The 16,581-nt window shown below is 33.5% G+C and overlaps 1 protein-coding gene across 7 annotated transcripts in view; it reads right to left on the reverse strand.

Annotated features, from left to right (window-relative positions):
• LOC124359328 (SAGA-associated factor 11 homolog) overlaps positions 1 to 16,581 on the reverse strand; it is a 41,075-nt gene that overhangs the window by 12,986 nt on the left and 11,508 nt on the right. For 5 of the 7 annotated variants that reach the window (XM_046812032.1, XM_046812036.1, XM_046812016.1 and 2 more), the window contains one exon: positions 12,015 to 13,345. The exons of 1 other annotated variant lie outside the window; for it this stretch is intronic. In XM_046812032.1, coding sequence (XP_046667988.1) covers positions 12,706 to 13,341 — 636 coding nt within the window. In that variant the 5' untranslated portion in view covers positions 13,342 to 13,345 and the 3' untranslated portion in view covers positions 12,015 to 12,705. Of the gene's footprint in view, positions 1 to 12,014; positions 13,346 to 16,052; positions 16,336 to 16,581 lie in introns of those variants that run through there. One more of the 7 variants, XM_046812024.1, reaches the window with a different exon arrangement.

Below are 16,581 nucleotides of genomic sequence, written 5' to 3' on the forward strand. Positions count from 1 at the left end.
ACAAGTTTTGCAGTAGTTTTAACAAATTAAAGCCGTGAGAGGCAAAAAAAATAAATAAAAAGCAAATTAAACTTCGCAATTCAAACGAGGCGAATGCAGTAGTTCTATTTTTAGACCAACAGACCCCCGCCCCCGCCTTGCCAAGGTCGTCAAGGGGAAGTCCACACACCATCATCCCTTCCGCGCCGCCCAGTGCTCAGTCAGTCACGCATTGTCTTCAAGTGTAGTGTGTAAACATAACCTCAACACAACACAATAATTAGTGTCCTTTACGAACGTAGTGACCACTTGAATGTCGTGTGTGCGTTTTCTGTTTTCGTTTTGTTATACGAGTTTAGTTATTAAGTAGCTACTGTATTTCTGTGGTAACTATAAACTTTTTTGTTTTATAGAATTAAATAATGCCTCGTAAATTAAAAAAAGGCATTCAAATATAAGTGTTTGGAACTAATGTGCAATACGGTGCACCGCCATGACAAGTGGCTAGATTGCTAGAAACACTGTAAAAAGAAACACCTCTATAAGTTCAAAAACAATATTGATATAAAATATAAAATAACAGAGGAGAAAGAGGTGATGGACCTTGGATACCCTACATGGGACGTGGAGAACGTTCTACTTTAACTATGGACGACGAAACCTCAACCATCAACTTCTGCGCAATCATCGGCTATTGAAAGGTACCGCAATATTACAGTAACAAAATGTCCATATTTTAGTTTGTTCAATTTTTATAAGCAGGGAGTAAACACATATAGGCTATGTTCTATTAATGACTCACTCCTAAAGCTTTCAAAACATTAAAAACCTTTCTAAAGTAACAATTAATTAAGGCATTGTGAAGGCCATAGAAAAAGGACAAAGCTTATAAAAGAAGACTAACAAATGATAAAAAAAACTTCAAAAATGCAAGTAAATATTATACTGTAATTGAGAGATGAAGCCTGCCTAAAAATGGTGAAAAAGCTAAATATATGTAAATATTAGCATTTTACATTTACAAACATTTTACTATCAGCCAAATATTAAAGTAGTATTGGTCCAATACGTTACAAGCAAAAAGCATCTAATGAAATAAAAATTCAAATACAATTTAGTTTAATAATATGTATAAGCCTATTGGTACATAGAGTTTTTGTAATTAAAATATCAAGATCGTTTTACTTGTTATTGTTACAGCTTACAGCTTTTGCTTTGTCCCCTTCAAACCTATTAACACTCTTTGTATGTAGAAAGGAGTTGCTATCTTTAAAAAAAAAACATTTTGTTATAATATATTTTACCATTTTAGTATGATATTACCATTTTTGAGGTGCCCTGAGACAAATGAGGTTTCTCTAAAAATATATTGCTTTTATGTGTGTTTCGTTTATCTCCTGTTCAGTGTAGCAGAATGTGGCATATTAATTTGATAATAAACTCAAAAACAGTTCTAATTAATCTGTACTTGGAAAAAGGGTTTATAGATTTTAACTAAATTTTTGACTAGCAGATTATTGATATAAAAATTTACAGTGAAGGCATTTGTCTATACTTTAGATTGGTGATGCCTGGGCTAGAAGACAATCCACATTCTGGAACATCAGCTGTCCAAGACCGCAAAGACGAAGAACTAGAGCTGCAGTGTCACCAAAGAGGAGATGGATCTAAATATACGCCTCTAGTACTTGTTCATGATAAAAGAAAATTAAACTTCAACGTTCCTCCATGGAAACTAGCCTGCCAATGTCAAACACCAGAAGAAGAAGACGAAGTTTTAGAAAATATAGAGGACAACATACCCACAGAGAAGATACCTGAACCTATTACTTTGACCGAACTTCAATTCTCTACAATCGATCCTACAGATCCAGCATTTTATGCAAACAAAAGACTCTCTGCTGAACTAATTAACGAAGCACTAAAGCTGGAATCACAAGGACCTAAGTATAATAGATTTTCCTTCCTCATCCGGTAGAAATTCAACCCAAAAGTTAAAAAAAGTCTTTTACCTAATGGAACAACCAAAGATAGGAAGTGGCTTGTTTACAGTAGACATTCTGATGCTGTATTTTGTTTGCATTGTTTGATATTTGCTTTGCCATCAGAAAGAACAATTTGGGGTACCACAGGTTTATAGGGGTTGGACGGATCATAGAGGAGATCGAGATATTGAACTTCATGAAAAAATCAAAACTCCATATTTCTTCTCAAATTGGTAGATTGCAATGGATATCCAAAAAAAGAGTTGATACTGATTTGACTGAGCTAATAAATGATAAAATTAGTCAGTCATCACCGTGAGGTTCTATCGGTCGTTATAGACCTGCTGTCGGTATCTGACCGAGGAGATGTTGGCTTTTCGAAATAAAGAGTCTCTAAACGGAAAACTAGTAAATTTATTTCGATTGCTTGCTAAGTATAACCCAGACGCAAGAGTTTATTTGGAGAAGCTTGATAAGTCAAAAGAAAATAAAACTAAACTTGGTTCTAATTTTCTGAGTTACAGAAACATTTATGATTTAATAAATCTCATGAATAGAATTGTTGTTTCAAGAATTGTGGATCATGTTAATGAAACTAATACGTATTCTATAATTCTTTGACTCCACACAAGAATGTTAAGCAAGAAGGAATGCACAACAGTGCTAATTCGATATGTCGATCACAGAGATACATTCGGAGAAATCAAGAGAATGTGAAGCCAGAAGAGCGGCTTGTAAACGTTTTTACTAGCCGGAGACACAACTGGCAAAAAACTTATCAATTGAGCTATTAAAAACTCTCCAGGAAATTGGATTTGATAAGAATGGTATGATTGGGCAGAGCATGGATGGTGCGGGAAACATGCGTGGTCCATTTAGTGGGGTCAAATCATTTGTCCTCAAGGAATGCCCTAAAGCATTCTACATTTGGTGTTGTTCGCATAGATTTGCCTTAGTTGTCGAAAAAATCAATGGAATTGTGCCCACAAAATAAGGGACATGTTCTCAACTCTGCAAGAACTGTACAATTTCATGTCTGGACAATAAAAGACATCATATTTTCGTAGGAGAAGTTAGAAAAAGGTCCATGTCAGGCTAGACAAAAAGCGTTTGAAAAGAGTCAATACGACCAAGGTGGTCAAGCAAAAACGATTGCTGTAAAAACCGTTATAACTTGCTATGATGTCCTAAGAGAAACCCTGGAAGACATATCTGATAACACTCAATCTGAAACGGACTCAAGAAACATCAGCAAAAGGACTTCTGAAAGCACTATTTGATTATGAATCTGCTGCAGTTTTGATCATTGCTGCCGAACTATTCAAAATTCTGTCACCAGTGACTGTTTGTTTACAGTCTAAAAATTATTGACTATGGAATGATTCCGACAGTGGTGTCTGAAACTATTTCTAAACTCCAATCTATGAGAACCGACGAGGGATGGGACAAAATGGTGGGCAGTATTAGTCATTTGCTCAAGAACACAATCTCCAGAAAACTTCAAACAAACGAATCCGAAAGAGAAAAAGATTCATGGACGAACTTGCCATTGATGAAATTTAATATTAGATCCTATGGCAAAACTGAGGACAGAAGTCTTCTTTAAAGTGCTTGATTCCGTGATCACACATACTACATGATCGTTTTTCCTGAAAGGTCATTAAATTTTGTGCAGCAAATGACTCATTTTTCTCACGAAAAGCTTCTGAAACACTGGGGACGAACCCTAAAACCCAGACATTGATCAGTGGACCTGTGTGGTTACTATGGATTGGATACCGAGAAACTTTGTGAGGAGTTTGATGTTTTCAGCCAGTTATACAAAGGCAGCTATCAAAATATTGACCTGTCAGATGTCCTTTCTTCAAAAGATGATAAATACAAAAATGCAAGACTAACCAATGAAGAAGTTGAAGTTGAAACCCAAGATTCTTCTGATGAAACATTGGATTGTACAAGTACAATTGCAAAGCAAACGATATCTTGATCAATGGATCAAGAAGGGCTTTATAAGACCCTATCGCTGTTTATGTTGAACATATCTGGGTTTCCATATTTGACATTCATTGTATCAGATAATTCACGCCCTGCCAGCAACAAGGTGCTCAGCTGAAAGAGCAATGAGCAAACTTAAAATCGTTAAAAATAGATTGAGAAGCAGTAATGGGTGATACCTGGTTGTCTGATATGTTGGTTTTGGCATCCGAAAAGGATATTTTACAATCAATTCCAAAACAGTGAGATCATAGACAAATTTGGCATTTCAAGTGAGAACAGGAAAAAACTGCTGCTTTACAAAGGCCATCAAGGGTAACTTCAAGGGTTAAGTTCATCAAGTTAGTTACCTTTTTGAAACACTTCTAGCCATTTTGGACTTTTAATTATAGTACTGTACATTGATTTATTAATTTTGTATGGCATATGTGTTGTTTATACATTTTATTAAAAAAAATTTGACAATAATTATACTGTATAATTTATACACCCTCATGAATGGTAAATTTTTTGGGGGGGAATGCGCCATAGCCTTTTGGGGGGGATGGGCACCCCTGGGTGTAGGTTAGGCTTGGGCCTGCAGGCCACGCACTGCTTAGAATTATTTTTAGCCTTACTTGCATAAGTAGGGGCATCCTGTAGATCACTACTTGCACTATCACTGACTCTCTTGTCGTTATTGGGAGTCTCATGAACTTCAACAATGTCTTTAGCCTTCATAGGCCTACGGCTAACATCGTTTGAGGTTATGGTCAAACAGCCTACCGGCCAAATGTTTTTCGATTTACCTAGGTCAAAAGCGTTGTCGAATTTTTAATTTAGGAGCAGATTGTCAGTTACAAGACCTTTTACAATTTCGAAAAGCTTGTCAATTTTTTCTTCCAGCACTAAACCAGAACGTTCACTGTCAGAGTTTGCCGAGGTTAGCTCCTGGCAGGGTTCACAAGTCCAGTTTACTACTTTGACTTGTAAGGCAGTTTTTACGTTGTTATATTCTATTTTAGAAATGTTAACACACTCGATGTGGAACCACTTTTCACAGTTACTTCCGCACTTTAAAGCATTTCCACGAGGTTTAATTGTATTTCCACACAAGCCGCAAACACTAGACTTCTCATCTCCCGCCATGTTTAGCTGAGCCATGACTGTGTTAAAAGCTTTTCGTTAAATAAATAATGAATGAAAGATGCCCTTAACTATGGACCTCTCCTTTTGTCCAGATACGAGTCCTCGCCGGCGCCTGTCATCGCAGTGCCGCGTTTCAAACCTATCAATTGGGGTACCCGGAGACTAGGACCGAGCCGGCGGTTATTGGCGAGGCTGTGATGTGCCTGGGAGAGCACCACAATTTAATTTGTTGTGTGTACAACTGTACATAACCTAGTTAGCTGCTGACAGTGCATGTAAGGCACCGCTTTAACATGTAGCAAAAGTTTAAAACTGTGTTATAAATATAAATTCGTCTCAAATTCATGAATCTTACTACACAAACTCATATTGTAGTGTATCAGTTCTAATGAATTTTAAGATATAAGAATATCTGTTGATATTAATAGTTTATAATTGATATTCAATACATAGTTTCTTATGAAATAATCTATGCTGAATATAATTGATAAACAATTTTATAGTGCGAAACATAATATTGCAAGTCTGGGTTTTCGCTTATAAACTGTTTGCACTGCACTTAGGTCTGATATACAGTACTGGTATATTGTTTAAACGTCACATGAGTATAGACGATTAGTTTCTTACTAGGTATTCGTAATGAAACTAAGAAAACCTTTTAACAAACTAAGGCTTTAATCAACAAAATTCAACTAGATAACCTTAAATATTCAATCAGAATGTATAAACAATTACTTAATATCTTCTTTAAAAATAACAGATGATCTAGTTATGTTTACATGGAGTAAATTATATAACATTCTCCCCCACTGAATTTAGGAGGTAGTCATTGAAACGTTCAGGGATCCTTCTTATTCTTGATCCTCTTTGAGGAGAAACTATTTTATTTTCTTGATTGAACTGTTCAGATTCAACTTCAGTGTCTTTTGAAGAATCTTCCTTATTTCCTTGTGATGCATCTTCATGTTCATCCTCCACCTCCTGTTCTTCCGACCAATTGGATAAGTCTGTCACCATTAGACTTTTATCACCTCGGGGAGCTAAGTGTTTTAGTGAAATAGTAGATTCTCTTCCATTGGGGTAACGAATTAGTGCGTATTGTGGATTTGCTTCTACTAGTTCAACTTCATCAACTACAATTACAAGATTACAACAATGCTATACAAACTTTAGAAACATTATTCATACCTAAGAAAAATGTACTTTTTGCTAGACACTTGCTTGCTAATCATAAACAACAAGAAGGAGAATCAATAAATCACTATTTGCAAACGCTTAAATCTCTTAGTAAGGAGTGTGATTTCGTAAATGTCGATGCTAAAACCTATAGTGATGAGTCTATCAGAGATGCCTTTATTAGTGGTTTAAATTCTTCTCAAATCAGACAACATATTCTGGAACATAATGTTTTAACTTTGGAAAAAGTTGAAGAAATAGCTCGTTCCTTAGAGTCAGCTCAGAAACATGCGGACGCTTATTCCATGACTTCAGGTGTACCTCAATCATATTGTCACAACGTTGATACGAGTAGTAATTTAAAGATTCCTTCAGACAAACTAAAAACTCAGGAAGACAATTCTACTGCTGCTGCTGTATCAGCACACGGACTCCGACAGAAATGTTATTTTTGTGGAAGAGCAAGACATATTTCAAGAGATGACTGCCCTGCAAAAGATGCTATTTGTAAAGGTTGCTCGAAAACTGGTCATTTTCTCAGAGTTTGTTTATCTAAGAATCTTAAAAAAGGTAAGATAAATTCAGCCTCTTTAACAACATGTCCCGTAATTACTTCAGCAGTAACACCCAAAGTATTATCTAAAGCAATTGTATCCGGAAATGTAAACGGAATTTCTGCTAAGTTTTTAGTTGATACTGGAAGTTCTGATAGTTTTATTGATAGTAGTTTTGTAAAGGCTAACAACCTTAAAACATTTCCAGAAGTCAAACAGGTGTCGATGGCATCTACGTCACTCGTTTCACCAATTAAAGGGTATGTTAGGGTAGATCTGTATGTACAAGACAATGATTACAAACAAATCAAAATGCTTGCAAGTGAAAGGTTATGTACTGATGTACTGATAGGACATGATATCATGAAACTAAATACAAATGTTACTGTAGACTTTGGGGGACCAAGATCATCTTTCTCCGTTTGTAACGTTGCCTGTGCTAATGTGGAACCACCATCATTATTTCAGCACATGACTAAAGATTGTCGACCTGTTGTGACTAAGACAAGGCGGTTTTTTGGGGAAGATGAAAAATTTATACAATGTGAAATACAGTCTCTTCTGAAAGATGGTTATCGAGGAAAGTGTTTCTCCATGGCGAGCTCAAGTGCTCATTACCAAAAATGAAAACCTCAAGAAACGACTTGTAATAGACTATTCTCAGGCAGTAAATAAATTTGCATTATTGGATGCTTATCCTTTGCCAGATATCGAATCACTTGTGATAAAAATTGCTAAATTTGATACTTTCAGTTCATTGGATTTGTCTAGTGCTTATCATCAGATACCAATTCCAGAGCATGAAAAACAACTTACCGCTTTTGAAGCTAATGGGCAGTTGTATCAGTTCAAACGCATTCCTTTTGGAGTAACCAACGGCGTGTCCGCTTTCCAAAGGACTATAAATAACATTATTTCAGAAGAAGGACTCGAAGGTACTTTCGCATATATTGATGATGTTACAATAGGAGGAATGGGTAAACATGATCATGATAAAAATTTAGAAAAGTTTATGGCTGTGGCTAAGAAATACAATCTAACATTGAACCTGAAGAAATGTAAATTTGCTCAAGATACTATATCTATCCTTGGTTATCAAATCAGAAATAGAACTATACGTCCCGACCCAGAGAGATTACAACCACTTTTGGACATGCCTCTGCCTCATGATGCTGCTTCTCTTAAACGAACACTTGGATTGTTATCATACTACTCCAAATGGATACCAAGGTTTTCTGACAAGATAGAAGTTTAGTAAGCTGTAAGAATTTATTATTAATAATTATTAAAAATTATTAATTGAGATCTCTTTACATTATTAATAAATAATCCAGCCTAACACCTAGGTTTGCAATGAAATGCCTCGTATTGCAGTTTTTTATATTGAAAGCTTTGTGATTATGAGATGAATTCCATTTATAGCATAGTTTGAATCTTTAACCCAATGTTAAAAGCGGAGCATCAAATGTAAAGTCGACTTGGCTGCTGCCTAGCGTTCCTTCTTAAAATCATTATCATATTTTGCTACAACAAAAGCAGCAGTTTTGGTAATAATTCGACTTTCTTCTGTTCTTCCGTCTATTTTGTGACAGTGCTTTAAAGATTTTAACTTGTACTTTTTGTCCTTAATATCTAGTTTGTTCTAAATAAGAAGAAATGTTGTTTCTTTTGTTATTTAGAACTGTCAGGATTGAGTGCCCACCCCGTCGATTCCACATTCTACAGAATATAATACAAGTGTCGAAAGAAACAAATATGAGAGCCTCAGGAAATGGGGAAATAAAAATATAAGAAAAAGACAGACTGTGATTCCAGAAACGGATACGATATAACATTCTGGTGAATCTAGAAGCAATTAGAGGGGATACAGACTTGGAAAGTTTTCCACAAACCTTATAGTTATAAAACATTTGTTTAGTCTCGGAGAACAGAACAGTTCCTGTGGCATTGTACATAACAGTTGGTGCCTGAGACTAAAGAAAACATTTAGTCTGGGGTATTAATGAGCAAAATGTAGTTTTTTATTAATGTATACATAATTAAACTTGTTAAAAATATCTTTAATTAATTACTGTTGTACATCGATCTATTGCTCTGTTTAAGATTGTTTTAACTGTTTAAAGCAATAGCTTATTGTTTCTTATGTTATGTCTTTTATTTAGCTTCCTGTCCATATCACTGCACTGGAAGAATGATTTGTTTAACATTAAATACACAACATTCAATGTCTTCCAAAAGAAACTTGCAGGAGTCAAAGAACTGCATGCACGATTAATTTGTAGTCACAAGTGAAATACATTTGCTGCAAGAAAGAAATATCATGGATATGTATAACTCTAGCTAATCTATCACATGGGCTACTTTCACATCTTAACAAGTTTTGTTTTTAAAGATTTACTGTTATTACTTTTGATACTAGAAAAATAAACAAAATCCATACTTGAAATATTGTATGAATGAGAATGTAAATAAAAATTAGATCTATTACATCAGCTTTGACCAACAGAAAACAAAGGTGCAGATTTGCCACAAACTTCACCCACCAACTCAGGTTTGACCTCTTTCTAATTTAAATTTTAACATGCCATTTACATATGTGTGATAAATCCACTGCCCTATAACTACTTTTTTTGATTTTTCTGAATTAACAAAACAATGTTTTAATCAACAATAAAAGTGAAACTAATGGCATTAAATAACCGGAACACTAACAATTAATTGTCAAATGTGATAATGGTGTAATTTTTACTCCCATTCTTCTTTGTTCCCTTTTGACATAACACAGCAATACAAAACTGTAGTATATAAAAGTCAACACATTGACCCTGACAGACACACTAGTTCGAAGTACCTCCTGACACAAGGTAAGAACACTTCAGTATAGAGCCACAGTGAAGGTGTTAAATTGTATTACATAGCAACTAATTGTATGGGTATTTTCTCAGTTAGATTTTAGTGAGTAATGAAACAACTTTCAAAAGTAAAAATATTGTGCTGGGACTTATGTGACTGCCTGGAATACTAATATTAACCACATACATTGTTTTTCCAATTTGTCCTCAGTTATTTAAATTTGTAAAGTAATAGACCAGTTTGGCCTCATAACTTCCCATATATTTTTTCGTTTTCCTAAGTTTTGAATATTCTTTATTGGTTTTATTTCAGGTACTCTTTAATTTCAAGTTATGTTTTGTGGTATTTGTTTTTGTGTTGTTCTATATGCTTTTACTTTACATTAGTGCATAAAAAATGTGAAATTTTTCAGATACATTTTGATGTAATTTGAATATTGCCCTAGGAATGTGTTTTATGGCTGTTTTCAACAATAAAATGTTTGGTACGCACAAAACTGAATTATTAAATATGATAAATACAAGAAATGTTCACTGTAATGTATTATTATTATTGCTTTATTCCATGTAGTCATATAAATTATTTTTTTTTATTCTTATCACATTATATTCTTTTGGAAGTTGTTTTGTTACTCACTAAAATCTAACTGAGATATTAATAATAAAATTAGTACCTAATAAATACAATTTAACACCTTCACTGTGGCTCTATACTGTTCTTGTGTCATATATTTGTGTGTATACAACAATAGTAAACAAATATTAATGGTCTATTTTTGAGCCTGTGAAGAAGGGCTCTATATGGCCAAACACAGCAATGGAATATTCAATAATAAACATTAAGGATAAACGAAGACACCTTCTTCAATTCTTAAATTAGTCTAAGTATTAAGTTTGAGACTGGCTAAGCTTTGTATATAATAGTTATGTCTATATAAAATTCTCAGTTTGCATTTACTTGATATTAAATCAGCAGTAAATCTATGGTGACCTTGACATTTCATTGCACACAATTCAAAATACAATAAAATTTAACAAGATCTTTTCTGAAATTAAATTGGAGGTCAGAAATAAAATCTATTATTTATAAATCAGCATATTATTTGTACTCAAGTAACTGAAAATACTCTGACCCAGCAAGGATCACTTCTGGCTGGTTTATACCTTCCATTTGAATCCACCACTGGGCAAAGCAAAAACTGATGTGTCACTTAAATCTGGGCAACCTTATGGATGTCCAGGAACGGCACATCACTAACCGCAAATATCGAGATTCTGGGGTTCATGGGCAATTCGATAGGTCTAGTCTACTGTGGGAGATGACTATTGGAGTTGGTGGGGTTTCTTCCCTAACCCCCGAGGTTCTTGCTAGCCTCAACAAGAGTGTGCCACCCCCTGCCTACTTTGACTGGAGAGGCTGGTTCAGAGCTGGCCTTCCTTTCTTTCGAGGGGAAGAAGACATGACTGAGATGTAATGCCCTAATTCTTCTTCATGGATCTCGATAGGAGGCCGCCCCTACTCCCTAACCTTATGCATCCTGAATATCCTGTCACTCTGGAAGCAGCGCAAAGGTTCTTACAGGACTAAGTGCAATTTATAAGTTTCTTGTCCTAAGAGAACAAAAAAAAAACAAAAACAAAATACTTTAATTGCAATAAACATAATTTATTAATAACATTATAACACAACAATGGCTTAGCTTATCTAGAACGCTGTAACCTAAAACCTTGTACCTTAGTATCCAGCAAGGCCTCATAATAATATATTTTTGAGGTAAATCAAACCCAGTCTTCTAAAATTTTAATCGATTTCCAATTGATTAGAACCAAAAAGTCGAGTTACTTAATAATAGGTTATATCCATTAACAAAATAGTTCCTGTTACTATAGTTGAGCTATGGCTCACAGACACTTTTGAAATATTTTAGCTGATTTATTTAGTACTGTTCCTGAAATAATTTTAGACATTAGTTGAAGTATACTATTGTCAGAAAAGGTATTATTTATATCCTGAGGTTTGGGAATTATTTTCTTCTAATCTAAATTTATTACAATAATTTGAATATGTTTTTCCTATAAAAATTAGGCCTCGTTCTTTTATTTTGTTTGTAATATGTAACATTTATGACTTCAAGTTTACATTGAAGCAATCAATCAATTTCAGTTGACTATGTCACTGAAATTTGCTTACTCACAATAATACAAATCACATGATAGAAGATAACAAACATACAATTACAGCAAGATAACTGGTTAACAACTATTGTTGAAGAATGTATTACAGTAAATTGAAAACTACATAATAATAAATTAAGGATGTTATTCCAATACAATAAAAATACAAATTAAAAAGATAAATGTTTTATTTGTTACACTCATCAATTTCAACTATACATTGCTTCAGCTGAAATTAAACTTGCATCATCGTATTTTAATTTTTTCAAAATATTTGTTTTTTGGTTCTCATAGTCAAGAGCTAAATTCTCTAAATACCTTTCATTATTTGTTTACATAACTTTCTTACGTACATATTTTTACACTGCAAAAGTATATAAAAAACATTTAATAGTTGCATAATTTTTAAACATGGAGTTTAGAAAATTCAAGATCAGTTTTAAAATATACATTCATAAAGTTTACTGTACAGCATTTTACAGTGTACATTACAATCTTGAAAACATTGGAGAGGCTGATCAGCATTATTTTATGTCTTCAAGACTAATGTGTGCTCTTAATCTTGTCAAACAGAATAAAAGGTAGAGTCAATGCAGCATGAATGAGGTGGACAGCTAAGTCAGTCAGATAGATGTAAGAAGGATTTGTACAATGGTATCTCACCCTGGGGTTCAAAGTTCTGTACTTTTAGCCACTTTACCACAGACTCTCAAATCACATTATACCGAACTTGGTATTTAAATATAACTTATTCTACCCTTAGTGCAGTTTAACTGTATTTGAGGTATAAAATAGCATTCTCAGCATCAAAGAATACACAAAGATTGGATTCTTTAAAATCCTGACAAATGGCTGTAATTATTAGTTTTTTGTTTCTAAACCATCATACTTTGTATTTTGGTTATAATCTTCAGAGACTTTTCCTGAATGATTTTTATCATTAGTAACTTTTTGAGTTTTGTTTTTCCTGACCCCATTTTTATCCCTCTTCTTCTTGCTATCTACTTTTTTATTTAATTTTGATTTCTCCTGGCCTGCAACCCAGTCTTCATCGTCATCATCACTAATACCACCGTAAGCATTTTCCTTACAGTTACTCGCAATTCTCTTACTAGCAATTCTTGAACTATTACGACCCATGCCGAGACATTTCTCTAAGTGAGGAGCGAACCTGGAAGCTGACAGTGGACGATTACAAGATGGACAACAACACTCTTGTGATTTTTTAACATAAGGCTGTCCAAATATATCTGTCTCTGTGTTCTCGACTATAGCGAACGCTTTCATTTCCTCTTCAGATGTTACTGGTATTCCACCCTGTCGAATAACTTCATGAACTTCAAACACAATACCCAACAAAATGTCTTCTACCAACATATCAAATAGATGATTGACTGCTGTTTCCACATTAGCCGGAACTAACAATAACTGCTTTACTCGATGTATTAATTCTTCTTCTGTACTGCAAGGCTCAGCAGTTGTATTGTGAGAAGCCATTTGTCTAGAAAAAAAGATATATTTATTATAATGCCAAGTAATAACTTATAATATCATTGGTGGAATAGTTGAGTTTCAAAGATTGATATTTAAAGGAAATGTAGGTTACGGTATTTTCCACTTTGTTCACATCATATTTTAATATGTTATATTCAAAAATCAAAATAACTTTAAACTCCTAGATTTGATAACGCGGACACCATACATATAATTTGTACAGCAACAGTGTTGGTATATACAGTTCATACAGGACCAAGAGTTGTGGCCACTCCATTCAATACATCCTTTCATGTGATCTTCAAGACACTATTTCAAAGACAGTTAATGTTTTCACTTAAATTTTGAGAGTAGGAAAAAATGAAAATGTTGGGTTTAAATACTATACAACCAAATGTTATAATAAATGGCTCCAAGTGTTTAACACTCATGTTACAATCAAACTAATCATTTTGACAATGCAAATAGGTTTATTCTCTTTAAGGATAGCATCCTAAAGAATATATACATACATTTTTGCTAGTAAGAGTACATTAATAAGTATTAAATTGAATACATAAAATACTAACTAGCATACAAAAATTCCCTGGCTATACCCGATTCAAATTTCACCATGCAGTACAGAAGACATGCTAATCAAATGGCAGAGCCAGTAATACTAGCCATCCTGAAAAAATTGACTCTGGGCCACATTATTGATGGGAGAATCAAATACACATTCAAATGGTATTCGAATACAGCCCGGGGAATTCATATATTCGAATACTTTTGAAATTAATACAATTTCTCTGGAAGAATCGAATTCAAATCTACAATATTCATTTATTTGGACTAATAGTATTCAAATAAAATATTCATAAGCTGTATTTAAATTCATATACAAGTATTCATTGGAAGGTTTTAGATTTTATATATATAAAGTAATTACAAAATTTAAAAATTTTACAAAATATATAATTGTAGAAATATTCAATTAATACATTAATTATAAACAATGAAGACAAAAATTAATGTTTATTTCATGTGGTTGTGTACAAACAAAATACAATTGAAGTTTTTGGCTTCAATCTATTTCTACGATCATTGGTAATAAAACCTGAAGTAGAAAAGAATCTTTCAGATGGGACTGAAGTAGCAATTAAACAAATATATTTTTTCTAAAGTTCATAAATCATGAGTATGGCATGTTTGTAGGAGGCACAAAAAGGCAAAGGATTTCTCCACTTTTTTTGCAGGCCAATCCAAAATAACCCAGAAATAATGGATTACGGGAAGGAGGTAAGAAAAGTCTAGACTTGTCTGTTAGAAATACTCAGCGCAGATAAAGTATTTAAATACAAGGGTGCTTTTGGATACACTGTAGTCGATTCTCCCATCACTAGGCCACACTCCTTTAGGGACTGAATTAAATATTTTGAAAATAACTAATACAGTAATGTTATAATATAATAATGTTTTAAATAATGAACAGTTAAAAAACTACAGTAACACGAAATTAGTAAATTTGAATGTAAGACAGCAATTCCAGACTCAATGTGAGAGCTACCATTGACCTTGAACTTTATTGACTCTCCCTTATTTTGTCTGATAAGATTCTTGCAAAGAACAGCGAGCCATGAGTAGAATAAGACTTAAAAGGTGATCGGCCTCTCCTTTATTTATAAAAAACTATCCTTTATTAAAAATTCTCCCATGTAATTAAGTCTCATCAATGGGCAAATTTGTTGAACACTTTCTTTAGTAAAATGTGATGAAAATATTAAAAGCATTCAACACTGTTGAAAATAATAATACGATACCACAACACGCAAACTATTACTATATTGCTTTGTTTCTTACTAGACACATAAGAAACGTACACTAAGAAGAAATACTATAAAAATATTTTACACTATAAAACTATACGCAAAAAGAAAATTAACTTTAAAAACAAAACTATGTACATAATCATATGAAATTACGTCCACAGGGATGCATTACTCCCTACCTAACTGATTAATACTTTTGAGACAAGTTTGCAAGCCCTTGTTATCAGCAGCCATTTGTTATTGCTGTATTTCAGGGGGATTCTGTTTATAGGATTGCTGATGTCTCTTATAACAGTTTGCTTCCTGTCCTTACATACATAACTATGGTATGAATATTTTAAAAGTACAAAGGGAAGCTAGGTAAATTTAATTTGTATCTATATTTGCTAGTGCCAAACCTAGAATTTTTTCTACTTTCACTGCAGTAAAGAGCCTTTCAAAGCTACCTGTTCATCACCAAATCTTTATGGATTTATTCAGAAAGCCATGGACTCAAAGATTCCAGGAGTCAATTTGTACCAGTGTCAGTTGTCAGACACTGCATTAAGGAGAACATAGTTGGCTCTTAACTCAAAATTCGTACTTATAATAGGCCCACCCAGAAATGAAAAAATGAAGTACTTCCAAAAGTTATACTCCATTGTGTGCTGGTTTGTTTTCACCTCTTATAACCTGAATTAAAATTAAGAGCTGCTGTAATATAAGCAGCCACCACGGTCATCAAATAACTGATATTTCTGATTATCTAAACTATAAAAAAAACCAAAATGTCGAGCTCAATTATCTTAAATTATAGTATCATTCAGCTATGTTTTTTTATCTAGAAAGTAATAATTTAATGATTATCTTAAGTGCTATCTAAAGTGTATTTATTACATGTAATAAATAAAGCAGTGTAAAACTTACTACATCCTATTTTGAAGGATAATTGTGTACATAAATAAAGCATGTTCATCTCCAATGTACTTGAAACTGTTACTCAAATAACACAAAATTATTTTATTGGTATCAGTGAAGGTAATGGCTGGAGTGCCCCATCAAAATTTAAACATTATTAACACATTTTGCTCATCCTCCTGGACAAAACTACATATCTTTAAGAGGGTGCAAATCACAAATAACTATGTTTTTTAATAATTGAAATGAAAATGTCATTTTGTGGTTATATTTGTGTACTGCATTTCTTGTTATCTATGATTTTCAGCGTTATCTGCACCCAATAGATTAGCTAAGTGCGAGAGCAGCTTAGAACAGCACCAACAACCTTCCCATGCAGTAGCCTTCACTGTCTCATGAATAACCCTAGCATCCATTTCTAATGCTGTTAATTAGTTTTGAAAGTTATATATGTGTTTGAGTGTGGATTGATGAGCAGTTAAATATTATAAAAATAATATATTCCTTTTTAATGGGCTCATCGTGTTTTTCAGAGCGA

This window comes from Homalodisca vitripennis, chromosome 1 (assembly GCF_021130785.1).
Source record: "Homalodisca vitripennis isolate AUS2020 chromosome 1, UT_GWSS_2.1, whole genome shotgun sequence".
Taxonomy (NCBI): Eukaryota; Metazoa; Arthropoda; class Insecta; order Hemiptera; family Cicadellidae; genus Homalodisca; species Homalodisca vitripennis.